This window comes from Talpa europaea (genome assembly GCF_964194135.1).
Source record: "Talpa europaea genome assembly, chromosome: 5".
NCBI lineage: Eukaryota > Metazoa > Chordata > Mammalia > Eulipotyphla > Talpidae > Talpa > Talpa europaea.
In genome coordinates, this window is record NC_140071.1 from 22,160,233 (window position 1) to 22,176,136 (window position 15,904).

The 15,904-nt window shown below is 40.2% G+C and overlaps 1 protein-coding gene across 2 annotated transcripts in view; it reads left to right on the top strand.

Annotated features, from left to right (window-relative positions):
- ZNF131 (zinc finger protein 131) overlaps positions 1-14,947 on the top strand; it is a gene marked incomplete at both ends in the record, with an annotated part of 29,929 nt that extends 14,982 nt beyond the window's left edge. Inside the window, 4 exons of one of the 2 annotated variants that reach the window (XM_084233468.1) lie at positions 10,185-10,545; positions 10,648-10,870; positions 13,427-13,557; positions 14,261-14,947. In XM_084233468.1, coding sequence (XP_084089594.1) covers positions 10,185-10,545; positions 10,648-10,870; positions 13,427-13,557; positions 14,261-14,947 — 1,402 coding nt within the window. Of the gene's footprint in view, positions 1-10,184; positions 10,871-13,426; positions 13,558-14,260 lie in introns of both variants that reach the window. The other variant, XM_084233467.1, reaches the window with a different exon arrangement.
- Between the last annotated feature and the right edge of the window lie 957 nt (positions 14,948-15,904).

Consider the following 15,904-nt stretch of genomic DNA (forward strand, 5'->3'; position numbering starts at 1 on the left):
CTGAACTAGAATTAAGCTTGAATCTGCCATACCTGCTTTCAAACTGTCGCCAGAAGAGGTACCAACTGGACTGTTCCCAGTGTTACCGTAGGGGAAAGACAAGCATCATATCTATGAATAGTCAAGGCAACATCCCAAATTTTCAGTTAGATTTATGTAACTTCCCACCTCTTTTTTCTTGATCATTACCTAGGAAGCACTTAAAAAGAGATGATCCCTTTTTGGTGACAGCTGTGTTCAGTGACCCAACCAAAACTGCTTTAACTCAGGTTTTTGAACCAGGAGGAGGTGAGGGAGTAGTCAGAAATCTTCTTGAGTCCCTGTCTGAGGAGGCTCTTGCAGTACTCTGCAGTGTCATTACCCATGGATGATAGAGTTCGAAAGGTCCGTTGATAACTATCAGACAATTTTTAATAGTTTATGCCACATAATTATCAAACTGAAGGTGGTACAGAAAGCTGACACAAAATAGTCTTGAGGTTCATGGTGGTATGGCCAGAAACAGCTGGTCAGAGTGGAGTAGCAAGAGTATAACGTCAAAGTATCCAGTGAGGCCTAACTGATTGCCCTGAGACAGGCTAAAAAAGTTCAGGGTAGCCAGTCTGCAAGGAACAGTTGGAGACAGTGCCCTGGGCATTGTGACCTCCTTCACATTGATCTGCCAGCTTCTGGCAGGGATCACAAATCTGGTGTACAACAGCAAATTCCTCATCAGAAACACAGGATACTTTACTTTCTGTTCAGTCTGTGGTAGTGGATGATTTCAAAGTAATGATGGCTCTAGATGTCAGTGATGGAAGTCTGGGCAGTGCAGACTTGATTAGCAGTTTGATTCCATTGACATTTAAACGGTGATCTGCATATATAGTTTGATCAACTGCTGTGTGTGTTTTCACAATTTTTGACACAAAGATGGGTATGTTAACCTGCCAAGATGTCTAAATCTTCCAGACAAAATCGTCCAGACAACTAGACCGTTGGCAATAATAGCCCAAAAGTCAGTAAAAATCTAACAAGGTTATTATGGAGCTATGACTACAGCCTGAGCTCTGCCCTTTTAGCAAAGTGACTACCTCCATCTTTCGTTTTACACAGTTGTTGCTGAGGCTGAGCGTCTGCAACACCCAGGCTTCACCAAGCCATCAGTGAATCAGAGGCCCCACTGATCTGCTTTCTTTGGACAGCACAGTAGTGAGTGGTATGCACAGACTACCACTTTTTTCATATACAGCCAGAAGGTTAACCTCTTTCTTGAATATATTTTTTCTGTTTGCAAGTGAAACTTGCTGGGCATATCTTACCTTCTAGTCATGAAGTCTTAGTTCACACACTCCTGGTGGTAATAACAAGCTAGGGCACCTCAAAGCCTCCATGGATCAGGCATCAGTTTCAACAGGAGTCCAACAGCGCGCTAATTCTATTTCAAGAGAGCGCACCTTGTAGCCCTGTGGGGGAATTTGACTGTCCAAAACCTAGTGCATACCTTTGCGTGGAGGCTGCCTCCCTTTTCTAGAAGTTCTCATCTACAAAAGTATCAGTCACAGAGACTTGTAGTTCAGAGAAAGTTCATTATTAGGGTTGTGGGGCCCCATAGGTAGCAAATGTACCATAGCTTGATGGACAACTTCCATTATAGCCTGTTGGAGCCCCACTTAGAAAATTTGCAGGTGAGCTAATAATATAAAGACGAAAAAGAGGCAGAATACTCTCTTTGTATCCAAAATGTCCACTTAAGGTGCTGGACGTCGTTTTTGGTGGGAGGAAGTGATAAGAACAGTCAGCTTTTCCTTTACTGTTGTAGGAATTGAGTGTTGTTAACCCACCTGTAAAGTGCCAAGAAACTTGACTGTCTGAGCAAGCCCCTGAATCCCTAATGGTGAAGGTGTAATAATAACACCAAATCAGGCCTTTGAGACTGAGTCTTATGCTTTGGTCGACAGGACATCAATATAGATAGAAAAACTTGTGCTAAATCTTGATCCCTGCATTGGTGGCTCATGTCAGGGGGTTTGTTCTAGTCGCTCTTCTCTACCGGTGACTCTTCCAGATGGGATGATGGATCTCTGGTACTTGTGGGATAGTGAAGTGTAAGTGCACACAGTTCTTGCCATCTATTCGGATGTCAAAGCATCACAGTACACAGAATCAGCCCCACCCACAGGATCAGGATAGCCTCTTTTTTTTTTTTCCTCCCACGAACCTTGCCCAAACCCCATCATTTGAATACAGTATGCCCTCTCCCCAGTGACCCAGGGGGAATAGTTAGACACCTTAATCTAACAGAGCCATGGACGTTTGAGTTCCTCCCATTCCCAAGTTTCCTTCAGTATACATGACTTGAGCTGCTTTAAGGAGAAAGATAATTGTAGGTGGAACCAAGGTCTCTCTCCTTAAAGCAGCTCAAGTCAAGGTAGAGGGGAAGAAAAGTAGAAGAGGAAGGGGGAAAGTGATCTGTGTTAGTAAGCAATGCTTATTTCAGTTTCAAGCAGTATGAAACTGCTTGAAACACCTCCTCCATCAGGTGACAAGGTCGTCATCATTACTGATAATGTTTATATCAGTTTTGGGGATCCCTGATTTAACAGCCCCATCTACATTATTTTTCCATTGGGGTCCTAAGGTATAAACATTAATCCAGGACCGTTGTTTCCCTTTTATGCTTTTGCCTGTTTTTCACATAAAGATTTAGAAGGGGTTTTAGCTGTCCTGGCCATAGGAATTTTTATTACCTTGGGTCCTTTTCTCATCTAGTGCCTCTCAGTTGGACAGAAAGACTTTTGTTGTTGTTTTTAAGGTTATGAGGCATTATTTTAATACTTCATTTAATCAAAGAGACATATCCCATGGGACGATAAAGAGTTACTCCATTCTATTCTGTTCTATTCCATTTTTATTGTTTTACTCACCAGTTCTTAAGCCTGGAGCAGCCTAGAAGTCTGGAAGTGAAAGCTGCTAATGTTGCAGCTTTGTCCTGGTTGGTAATGTAACTTTTCTCCCCCCATCATCTCCTCTGTTCCTTCTTTCTTTCCCACCCTCTCCCCACTAACCTCACATGCCTCGGCATGTTTATTAATGTCTGCTAGACTTTGAGGCTATTTTACATGATCAAATCTGCTATGTAAATGTTCAGCATTTATTTTTATCATTTTAACTTTGCTGCATATAATTGTTAGATTTCCACCATTTTGTTGAAAATGACTGTGTTTCATCATTATTATGGCTGCATAATACCCCATGGCATATGTTCCATGTCTTCTTGATCCATTATTCCCTCGAAGGAGATTTTGGCTACTTCATATCCATGCTATTATAAATAGTACTGCTATGAATATTGTGGAACATATGGAGGTTTTTTGTTGTTGATGGGTTTCATATTCCATGAATATAAGCCCAAGAGTGGGATTGCCAGATCATACAGTATTTCTGTTTTTTTAATTTTTTAAGGTAAAATTTCTTTCCACATGGTCATACCAGTTAATTTGTACGAACAGATTAGGGTTTCATTTACTCTTTAGCCTTCCCAACAGTTGTTGGGGATCTTTTTAATGTATACCATTATCATGAGTATGAGATAGTACCTCATTGTAGTTCTGTCTGAAGAGTCTTCCTCACAGGATTTTGTTTCAGAGAACTGTCCTTATGGCAGCCAAAGCTCACTGCAAAACCCTCAGACCTTTTATGTTCATCTCCAAATGGGCAAAAGGGGGTATGAGAGATTGCAGGAGGAGCTGAGCCCCTCATATGACGCAGGTGTTGCCATTGTTTGATGAACATTCTGTTGCCTCACATATTGCACTTTGACCAGCCAAGGTTCTAATGACTCAGCTGGTTTCTGTTAGTAACAGCTGCAAATTTCCCTCTTGTCACACTTAGTTTAGGTGCATGTTGCAGTCACCTGTCATTAAAGGGGCAGAACCTTCAACATCCATATACAATAAGACTGACCAAGATGGAATATAAAGAATCTACCTCAATATAAAAAAGACCATATGTCACAAACAGCCAGTATACTACTCAGTGTTGAAAATTGCAAGCTTTTCCCCTAATACTCAGCACAAATTAAGGATGCTACTGTCATTTCTTTTTAACTTAGTATTGGCAGTTTTGGCCAATCAGACAAACATAGGAAATAAAGGGAATCCAGACAAGGAAAAGAAGTGAACTCTTACAATTTGCATATGATATATAGAAGGTTCTAAATACTCCATCAGAAAGTTACAAACAAATGAATACAGCAAAGTGGCTTTTTTTCTGGTGGGATCCTCGCCAGTGGCCGGGGATCGAACTGGCGTTGCAGAGGCTGTGGGCAGCCTGGCAACCCAGTGCTCAACTGCTGCGCCACCAGGGGAGGCCCCAAGTTAACATCTTTAAAAAAAAATATATATAGTTTTTTTATATACAAACAAATAAGAAACAAAAGAAATGAAGAAAATAATTGCATTTATAATTGCTTCCAAAATAATTAAATATGGGTGATTTGGTGGTGAGTGCACTACTGTAATGATATCTGGGGAGGGCTGTACTTCCGAAATACACGGGCCAACAGTGTAGGCCAGTGTTAATTAAAATACAACACTTTAGAATCAACATAACAAAGGAGGTAAAAGACCCATACCATGAGAACTACAAAATATTATTAAAGTACTTATATAGCGACATATGGAGATGGAAGGATATCTGTGCTTGTGGATGGGGAGAATCAGTGCAATCAAAATGACTATCTTGCCTAAAATGCTATACAAATTCGACACAGTTCCCATCAAAATCCCAGCAATATTTTGTAAAGAAACAGGACCCAAAAAAATGGGATTTATATGGAACCACAAAAGGCATGAATTGCAAAGACAGCCTTAAGACAAGAAATCTTAAGTTTATGGGGATAGCACCTTAATCTGATTTTGAACTTTACTATAAAACAGTATTAAAATAATTAAAAATAATATGGTATTATAATAATATGGCACAAAAATAGATCAAAGGCCAGTGGAACAAAATAGAACATCCAGAAATAAATTCACACTCATACCATATCTAACCTATGATCAAACATCCATGACCATAAAATGGGGAAAAGACAGTTTCTTTAGTAAGTGGTACAGGGAAAATTGGGAAGCCACACATAAAAAGAATCAAGTTAAATTAGTTGCTAATACCATACACAAAAATTCCAACTGGATTAAGGACTTGGATATAAGACCTGCAACAATAAGATACATAAAAGAAAACCTTGGCAATACATTCTACAGTATTGGCAATAAAGATCAGTTTAGTGTCTCAACCACTATGGTAGAAGTATTAAAAATAAAAATAAGCAATTGGGATTGCCTCAAGTTAAAACACTTAATTTGGCAAAAGAAAATATAAGAAGAATAGACATCCTACTAACTGGGAAAAATAATATTTAACTGATAAAAGGATTAATATCAAAAGCTCATACAGTTCAACAGCAAAAAGCACAGTTAACAAATAGGCAGCAGATCTGAACAGACAGTTCACTAAAGAAGGCTAAAAGACATGATAAAGTGTTCATCACTCCCAGTAGGAGATGCAGATTAAAACTACAGGTAGATACCCTTAGCACCCTTGAGAATGGCACATATCAAAAAGATCCCCAACAAGTCACATAAGAGAGGATGTTGGCAAGGAACCCTATTGGTGGTGGGAATCTGAACTGATGAAAGTAAAACCATATGGAAAGCAATCTCGATTTACCTTAAAAAATTTAAAGTGGAGGGCCTCCCCAGTGGTGCAGCAGTTGAGCACTGAGTTGCGAAGCTGTCCGCAGCCTCTGCAGCACTGGTTCGATCCCCGGCTGCCGGGCGAGGGTCCCACATGGCGCGCAGACCTCTCCTGCCGTCTGCTGCTCCCCTCAGCAGTGTACTTCGTCAGTCTGCCTGCTCTGCTCCCCGCTCTGGCTCTGGTGAATTCTCTCACCCTCCTGTGCTTCTGACTGTACCCAGTGCTTGTATAAATAAATAAATAAATCTTTTTAAAAAATTAAAAATGGAAATATTAGTGTATGACCAGGCATTTCTAGTCATGGGCATATTTCCACAGAATATTTAACAGTAAATCTCGTATGTTCCACAGTATTTACAACAGCATTATTTACAGTAGCTAGGATATGGAAGCAGCCTAAATCTCCTTCAGTGCATGAATCGGTCAAGAAGATAATAGTACATTCCATATTACATAGCCACAGGAAAAGATGAAATGCAGCTATTCAACAGAATGGAGGGAATCTGAAAAAATTATATGCAGCAAAACAAGTTAGAACTGATAAAAACAAGTATTGGACATTCATGTAACAGTTAAAGAGGGATTTAGGAGTGAAAGGGGATAGGAAATTCAAGGGATAGTTTGGGTGGAGGGAGAGAAAATTTTTTTATAATTTCTTTGATGAAGCCAGGTAACAATATACTAGTTTCTTTAAATAACAGAGTACACAATTAAAGGGGATGGGGGGAAATGGGACGGACCCTGTTTCTGTCACACACACACACACACGAATCTTAATTGTTAATGATGGCAGATTTCAGACTGACCATCAGACTGACAGGGAATTCCTTCCCCCAAGTTTTCAACAACCAGCACACAATTCCAGCAGCTGGCCTTAATGTTACTGCCTAGTACTCCTCCTGCAACCACCTTCCCAGTTTTTCTTCATAAGTATGTTTTGGTTTCCTGGGGCTACCATAACAAAGTACCACAAACTTACTGACTTAAAAGAAATATGTTTACAGTTCTTGAGATTAGAAGTCCTCAATCAAGGTAGTAGGAGGGCTGTGCTACCTCAGAAGCCTCGGTTAAAGGATCCTGCCTTGCCTTTTCAGCTTCTGGTGCTCCCAGGCATTCTTTGACTATGTTACCATAACTCCAGTCTGCATCCATCTCCTACTACCATCTTTCCTTTTTATCTGTATGGCTTTCTCTTTTCTGTATGTATCTAAATGTTCCTCTCCTTTTGTTTTTTTTTTTAAAGATTTATTTATTTATACAAGAACCGGGGTACAGGCCAGATGCACAGGAGGGTGAGAGGATTCACCAGAGACAGAGCAGGGAACAGAACAGAGCAGGCAGATCTATTGAAATACACTGCTGCGGGGGGCAGCGGGTAAGACAGGAGAGGTCTGCCGTGCCACATGGGACCCTCACTGGCTGGGATTGAACCGGCACTGCAGAGGCTGCGGATAGCTCCACAGCACTGTGCTCAACCCGCTGCGCCACCAGAAAGGCCCTTTTTTTTTTTTTTTTTTTTCTTTTTTTGGTGGGACCCTCGCCAGTGGCCGGGGATCGAACTGGTGCTGCAGAGGCTGCGGGCAGCCTTGCAACCCAGTGCTCAACCGCTGCACCACCAGGGGAGCCCCGAGGCCCATATTTTTAATTTTTTGAGAAATCTGTTTTCCAAAGAGGCTAGACCAGTTTATGTTCTCACAAACACTATATGAGGGTCCTTTTTCTCCACATCCTTATCAGCACTTGTTTCTGGTCTTTCTGATGTGGGCTATTCTCACAGGTATGAGGTGGTATCTCTTTGTGGTTTTGATTTGCATTTCCCTGATCGTAAGTGATGATGAGTATTTTTCTGTGTGCCTGTTGGCCATCTGTTTGTCTCCTTTGAAGAAGTGCCTGTTTAGCTTTTCTCCAGAACCCCATTTTTTGATTGGGTTATTTGGCTTGGTGGTGATTGTTGAGTTCTGTGAGTACTCGTTGATCGATATTAGTCTCTTGTTGGATATATAGTATGCAAATATTTTCTGCCATTCATTAGGCTATTATCTTTTACTGATGGTTTATTATGCTGTGTAGAAGCTTTTTTGTTTGATGTGGTCCCATTTGTATATTTTTGCTTTTGCTTCTCTTGCTGTTGGAGTTCTTTTTCCAAAGCCTTCACTGAAACCCATGTCATGGAGTGTTTTTTGTTTTCCTCTAAGAATTTTATAGTTTTAGATCTCACATCTAAGCATTAGATCCATTTTAAATTTCGTGCATCTATGTGAGATAGTCTTTTTTTTTTTTCATTGTTTTGTATATGACTGATTTTCCTAAGACCATTTATTGAAAAAAATCTTTCCTTTTTCCATTATATGTTCTCACTTCCTTAGTCATAAATTAACTGTCTATCTAAGTATGGATTTAATTTTGGTGAGTAGGGCCCACTCTAATGAGCTCATCCATTACATCTACAAAAATGTGTTTTCAACTAAGGTCACATTCATAAGTATCAGGGATCAGGACTTAAACACATGCACACATGTATTTTGGTGGAGAGGGTGGCAAGAGACACAGTTCAACTCATAGCAATAGGCAGTAGAGCAGAGGATGTTTATTTCTCAGTTGACTATACTGTTTGATCAGCATGTATGCTTCCAGGACCTCCCCATATCCCAATAATTGCTCTGAGGACGCCCCAGAAAACCTGTTGTAGCAGTCTGTTCTTGTTGCCAAGCTTAGCAAGTACTGTAAGTGATTTGTGATCTTTAACCACTTGCAAACTGTCAAGTTACCCTGTCACAATTTAATGGATGCTGTTAGAAGATGTGAGACTTACATATCAAAAAGAATGGACTGTTACTTTCCCTAAAGTTCCACACAGGTGATGTAGAGTGGCCACTTGAATAATGCTGTGTAGGTGATTGGTTTAACACTCAGTTGAGGAAAACCAAATCTTTTATAGTGGGCTAAACAAGTAATATACTGAGCGGTAAGCAAAGCTGCCCTCTGTCTCAGAGGGAGCCACTCTCCACCTTCCCGGGCTATTGGTTACTGTAAACTTCTCTGAAGAAATAATCCAGAACCAAACTGTCAGTTCATAAGATGTGTAAAAACAGAAAAGACTCAATGGAGAATTGTCTCTCAACAGTTGTCTTTTTCTTACTGTTTACTGAATTGTGGAATTCTTTTTATACTCTCCGTACATGACCTTTGAGAGAGAATGTTCAAAACTTTTTTCAGGGTGTGTGGCTTGCCTTTTTGTTTCAAAAGGAAAGTTTTTAATGGAAGAAAATTATTTTTCCAATTTTGTCATTAAGGCTTCTGGGGTTTGTGTGTGTGTGTGTGTGTGCTGCTTTAAAAACCCAGCGTTGGGCCTCCCCGCTGGCACAGCAAGTTGAGCGCTGCGCTGTGAAGCTGTCTGCAGCCTCTGCAGTACGGGTTCGATCCCAGCTGGCCGGCAAGAATTCCACATTGCGTGGCAGACCTCTCCTGTTCGATCCCAGCTGGCCGGCAAGAATTCCACATTGCGTGGCAGACCTCTCCTGTCTCACCCGCTGCTCCTCTCAGCAGGGTATTTCTGTCGTTTGCCTGTTCTGCTCCCTGCTCTATCTCTGGTGAATCCTTTCACCCTGCCTCGTCTCTGGCCTATACCCCGGCTCTTGTATAAAAATAAATAAATCTTTTAAAAAAAAAAGCAAAAAAACCCAGTGTTAAAAAGATTTTCTCCCGTTCTAGAAATTCAGTAGTTTAAGTTCTTGTCAGTAAGTATATAATCATTTGATTTTTTTTTTTGTGTTTGATATGATGGTAAAGATCAAGGTTTATTTTTCCCATATATCAATCAATACCAATTATTCCAGCAGTACTCTGTTAAAGATAACCTTTCTCCATTAAGTTACCTTGGAACCTTTTTTCAAAACTCAATTGACTACAGAGGTGGATTTATCTCAAGACTATTCAGTTCTATTTATTCTGCTCTATTAATCTTCATATTTGTCCTTTCACTGATAATCACATTTTAATTTACATTAGCTATTAGTCTTTTTTTTTTTTTAAGATTTTTTTATTTTTATTTATACAAGAGTTGGGGTATAGGCCAGAGTTGCGGGAGGGTGAGAGGATTCACCAGAGACAGAGCGGGTTGCAGAACAGGCAGACAGATCGAAAGCATTGCTGAGGGGAACAGCAGGCAAGACGGGAGAGGTCTGCCTCGCCATGTGGGATTCTCCCTGGCCAGCTGGGAATCGAACCGGCACTGCGGAGGCTATAGACAGCTTCACAGCACTGCGTTCAACTCGCTGCGCCACTGGGGAGGCCCTACTTAGTAAGTCTTGAAATCAGGTTGTAAGTCTTCCAATTTTGTTTTCTACCTTTCTATATAGATTTTATCAGCTTATCAGTTCCCCAAAGCCTGGCAGGGTCTTGACTGATCTTACAGATTTTTCAGTCCATATTATTTTGTATTTCAGGAGCAAAGAAAACTCAGCTCCACTAGAGGAAAATACTACAGGAAAAAGTGAGGCAAAAAAAAGAAAAATTGCAGAAACTTCAAATGTTATCACTGAGTCGTTGCCATCTGCAGAATCAGAACCTGTTGAAATTGAAGTAGAGATTGCTGAAGGCACAATTGAAGTGGAAGATGAAGGCATCGAAACCTTAGAGGAGGTAGCTTCTGCCAAACAATCCATAAAGTACATTCAGAGCACAGGTTCCTCTGATGATTCCGCTCTGGCATTGTTGGCGGATATTACCAGCAAGTACCGTCAAGGTGATAGAAAAGGGCAGATTAAAGACGAAGACGGCTGTGCATCTGACCCCACAAGCAAACAGGTAGAAGGTATTGAAATTGTGGAACTTCAGCTGTCACATGTGAAGGACTTATTCCATTGTGAGAAATGTAACCGTTCATTTAAATTGTTTTACCATTTTAAGGAACACATGAAATCACACTCAACTGAGAGTTTCAAGTGTGACATATGCAATAAAAGGTATCTTCGCGAGAGCGCATGGAAACAGCACCTCAATTGTTACCACCTTGAAGAAGGTGGAGTCAGTAAGAAGCAAAGAACTGGGAAAAAAATTCACATTTGTCAGTACTGTGAGAAACAATTTGACCACTTTGGACATTTTAAAGAACATCTTCGAAAACATACAGGTAATTAGCAGATATTTCAGGTTGAAAGTGTATTTTTTTCCACAATGACGTCACATTTCATTGAAATCCTTTTTTTAAAATCAGTACCACAAGGTCATGGAGATGAGACAAGAATGGTTTCCTAGAGGGATTACCCTGTCATGACTCTCAGAGGGAAAGGAGTTGGCCAGGAGACAGGCATTTCAGGCAAAAGAAATGGAACAGTACACAGGCATAGAGGAACGAGGGGAAGGGATTCTGGGAGCACTGCTGGTAGATTATTCTGGCTGGAGGATTGGGGCTAAATGAAGGAATGCCAGGAGAGGTAGCTGGATAATCCACAGCGGTTCACGGAGGAGAGCAGGAGAACCAGCAAGCATGCTTGCACATGCAGCCTGTGTAAGTGAGAGCAAGAGACGGGAGACTAGTCTGAGATTGCATACTAAGTGCCGTAAATGAGTTAGATTTTATCTTGGAAGACTTCACATCATTGTAAAGACGTTTAAGCTGGGAGGGGTTCCGATCATATTTATTTTAAAGACAGTACTGAGAGATATGATGGGTTGGAGGAATTCTAGTTTTGATTAGGAAACTGTTGGAAAAATATAAACAAAAAGAGGAAAAGTGTCAGAGATGTGAATAACATTAAGTAGACAGACTCAAAAGGGTTTGGGGATCAGTGGGATAATGGAGGTAAGACAGTGACTCCTAGCTTTTTTTTTAAAGATTTATTTATACAAAAACTGGGGTGCAGGCCAGATGCGCGGGAGGGTGAGAGGATTCACCAGAGACAGAGCGGGGAACAGAACAGGCAGACTGACGAAACACACTGCTGAGGGGAGCAGCGGGAGAGACAGGAGAGGTTTGCTGCGCCATGTGGGACCCTCGCCAGCCGGCTGGGATCGAACCGGCGCTACAGAGGTTGCGGGCAGCCTCACCGGGCGTACTCAACCGCCTGCACCACCAGGGGAGGCCTGACTCCTAGCTTTCTGATTAGGTAGTGATATGATTGGTGATTATTAACTTCAGAAAAAACTATAGAAGGATAAGCACTTTGGGAAGGGGGGCTGGTAACAGACATATTGGGAGATACTCTGTGGTATGCCCAGCATGGAAGAGAACCCTACAGCTGACCGTCAGCCATATTTTCAAATGATTGTTACCTAATTTTCCAGAGAAGTAATGTGAACTCATAGAAACTGTGTGTGTCTGGACATCGGAATTGCTTTCTGGCTCCGGTTCTGACATTTGCCTACATGATGAACTTAATATGTCACTTTAGCTTTCGATATCTCCTTGTCTGTATAAATTAAGCTAAATAATGGTACCTATTTACTGGATTGTAACAAAAAGAAAGCAATGAAAGCATGTGGAAGACTGTACTGCCCACACATCTAAGTCTTTTGCTATTTGTAGATTTTATTGGGTATTGTAAACTAATTTTTAAATAGAAAATACTCAAATAACATAAGTTCAATGACACGCAACGAAAAGTGCGTCTCTTTCCTCCTTCATTAGATCACTCTGGAAGCATCATAGGCTCCACCTCTGAAATTCCAGTCCTGTTCTTTACATACATCATTCTGTCCCTTCATCTCTCACTCCTCTCCTCGTGCTTGTCTGAGACTGTTTCTTCTAGCCCTTTCTATGTAGTTTATTGACCCATTTCTCATTTCTATTTTGTCCTCATTGTATACAGCTTGATTCACTTTTTCTTGTGCTATAATATAAGCACACTCTTCTTGCCTTTTGACCCCATTTTCTCTAAAAAATCCTCCTTGGATTATTGCAGCCATGTACTCTTACTCCCTGCTGAGCACTGCTGGAAAAAAATTCATATCTCAGATCTAACATTGGGCCTTTTAAATACTGGCTCATACACATAAGTCCACATCCCACCCCACCAGATGTCGTGTCTTCCTACCATCTCGCTTGTGGGTGGGAACTTCCATCTCTGTCTCCTCTTTTATTACAGAAAATTGCTGCCTTCGAGGGCAATCCTGTGTCCACACCTTGATGTCTAAATGTTGTCTTCCCATCCGTCATTCTCTCTTCTCTCCTCCTCCACTGGCTCCTTTCTCTTTAGTAAATAAACAGTGACTCTTCTGACTTAGCTCTCTGATTGTGTCTACCTCCAGTAACCTCTCCCTCTTGCTATCCAAGCCATCTTGGAAAGAATTTCTGTACTGTTTTCATTGGCTTGCCTCACTCACCTCCCTCATCCTACTGTGCTTTGGCTTCTGATCCCATCATACTACTCACCCTGTTCTTGCTAGATGAATAGTGATGTGTTGACCTGAAATAGAAATTGATTTAATTTCTAATTGATTTTTATGTGAGGGAAAATAAGAAAGTTTAAGAAATGCAAAAGAAAAAAAAAACTCGGCTCTAAATTTTCTTTGTCAAGCAAAGATATAAGTACTAAAAATTATTATTTCTACCTCTAAAGGAGTCTTGTGGGTCTGGTAGAAATGTTTGAATTATAACCCTCCTGTCCAGAAGGTGCTATTAGACTTAACCAAGAAAAACTATTTGTTTTTTGTTTTAATTTGTCAATTTAATTTTCTGTTCTAATAGGTGAAAAACCTTTTGAATGTCCAAATTGTCATGAACGTTTTGCTAGAAATAGCACCCTCAAATGTCACCTGACTGCATGCCAAACTGGAGTGGGGGCGAAAAAGGGAAGAAAGAAGCTTTATGAATGTCAGGTATGTGTGGGTGTATTCTGTCCTTTGCAAAGGACTGTGTGTTTGAAATCATTAAAAGTGAAGGGTAACAGTTTAGGGCAAAGGTCCAGAGCTGACAGGGAGTGGGAACATCATTGTCATGACTTTATAAGGACGATTAGAATAATTTTTTTAAAACCTGATCCAAGATGACAACAGTGTCAATAAAATTATGTCCAGGAAGGCAGATGTGAATCTATATATATATATATATATACACACACACACACACACATATGTACGTGTGTATGTGTATATAGAGAGAGCGAGCAAACAAGAAAGAGAGCGCGCACACAGTCTGTAGATTCAGGCCCACTGCAGGTTGCCGGGGAGGCAGTCCAGCTGAAATGAATTCTTCTTTCATGATAAGTATGTATCCTCCAAAATACAATGATTTTAAATGTTGATGTTATGAAACTGTGTTATTACTTTATTCCTAAAATTTATATAAGATTTCAACAATGAAGGCAGTGTTAAAGTGTTGCCCAAAATGTACCTCAGTTGTTAGTTACATTAGCTAAAAGACCAAAGAATTATGAAATGTCTTGCATCAGTTTATATTACAAATAACCACATTCATAACATTTTCAGAAAAATTCCAGTGTTTTCCTTACAGAGAAAATAATCCATATATCCTTCAGTTCTAATATCTGTATTGTTAACAATATATGTTTGATTATTTCAGGTCTGTAATAGTGTGTTTAACAGCTGGGACCAGTTCAAAGATCACTTGGTAATACACACTGGAGATAAACCCAACCATTGTACTTTATGTGACTTGTGGTTTATGCAGGGAAATGAATTTAGAAGGCATCTCAGTGATACTCACAATATTTCAGAGCGTCTAGTAACTGAAGAAGTTCTCTCTGTAGAAACACGTGTGCAAACTGAACCTGTGACATCAATGACTATAATAGAACAAGTTGGGAAGGTGCATGTGTTACCACTGCTTCAGGTTCAGGTGGACTCAGCACAAGTGACTGTAGAACAGGTCCACCCAGATCTGCTCCAGGACAGCCAAGTACACGATTCACATATCAGTGAACTTCCAGAGCAGGTCCAGGTGAGCTATCTAGAAGTAGGTCGAATTCAGACTGAAGAAGGTACTGAAGTACATGTAGAGGAGCTGCATGTCGAACGGGTAAATCAGATGCCAGTGGAAGTACAAACTGAGCTTCTAGAAGCAGATTTGGATCAAGTGGCCCCTGAAATCATGAACCAGGAAGAGAGAGAGCCTAGCCAAGCAGATGTTGCTGAGCCTGCCAGGGAAGATCATGAAGAGGCTGCGGATATAGACACCACGCCAACAGTGGATTCCCAAGCTGAAAAGGCAGGGAAGGAGAACAGAACATCTGTGCCGGTTTTAGAGTGAAATAACAAAGGATTATATTTTTAAATATATGTGTTGGGTTTTTGAACTGATGATGGGCAGTGTGACTGTCCTTAAGCTAACAGACAAGTGGACCAAAGTTAAACTCTTTCCTGTTGTGCTGAACTGTTTCTACTGAAACAAACTGATTCTCACTCCCACCCCAGCCCCCATTAATGCCACAGAGGAGGGATTTTTCCAATAAGGGAAGGGGGAACTTTGAGAAGTATATTTCTGTAAACTTAAATGATTATATTCTTATTATATAGTTGGGTATGAATGTATTTTCATTGTGGTAAGGGTTCTCCCTTCTCTTTCCCAGGTCATGTCCTTCCTCGAATCTTTTCCAATATTGTAAAATCAAATGTAAAATCATTAGAATACAGGCTTATGTATTCTAATGCATGTTAGAAAATTGAATATATAGGAAAAACAAGGCTGCATGAAGAAAAGTGCATTGTTACTGTGCAGTTCAATTTTGGCTTCTGGCTTTCTTTAGTTTGAACAACATTCTTGTCTACCTTAATAGTTAACGACGTTATCTCTGCGACAGAAATGGACTAGTGGTGGCAAAATTCCTAGAATGTTAAAGAAAAAAAAAAAAACCACACCCATGTGCCTTTTCAAAACTGATTAAGCATCTCTGGTTCTTTCAAAGTTGGTGTTGTAAGGAGCAGTGTAGGCGATGCTCTAGTGCTTTATATTTTTGCTTATAATGAAACTACCAATTCTTTTTCACTTACGTTAGGTTGAGAAATTCATTTAATGGCAGCTGAAGGGGCCATTTTTCAATTGAGAAAATTCGTTTATATCTGTGGTAAACTTTATTTTGATGAAAAGTTGCACTAGTATTTTACCACCAGATGAAAAAAAAATGAGCATCATTTAAAAATTAATGTATTTAAAATAAAGTACAGAAAAAAACATGTATATAATTTATCAGGCTTTGTTTTGAATGAA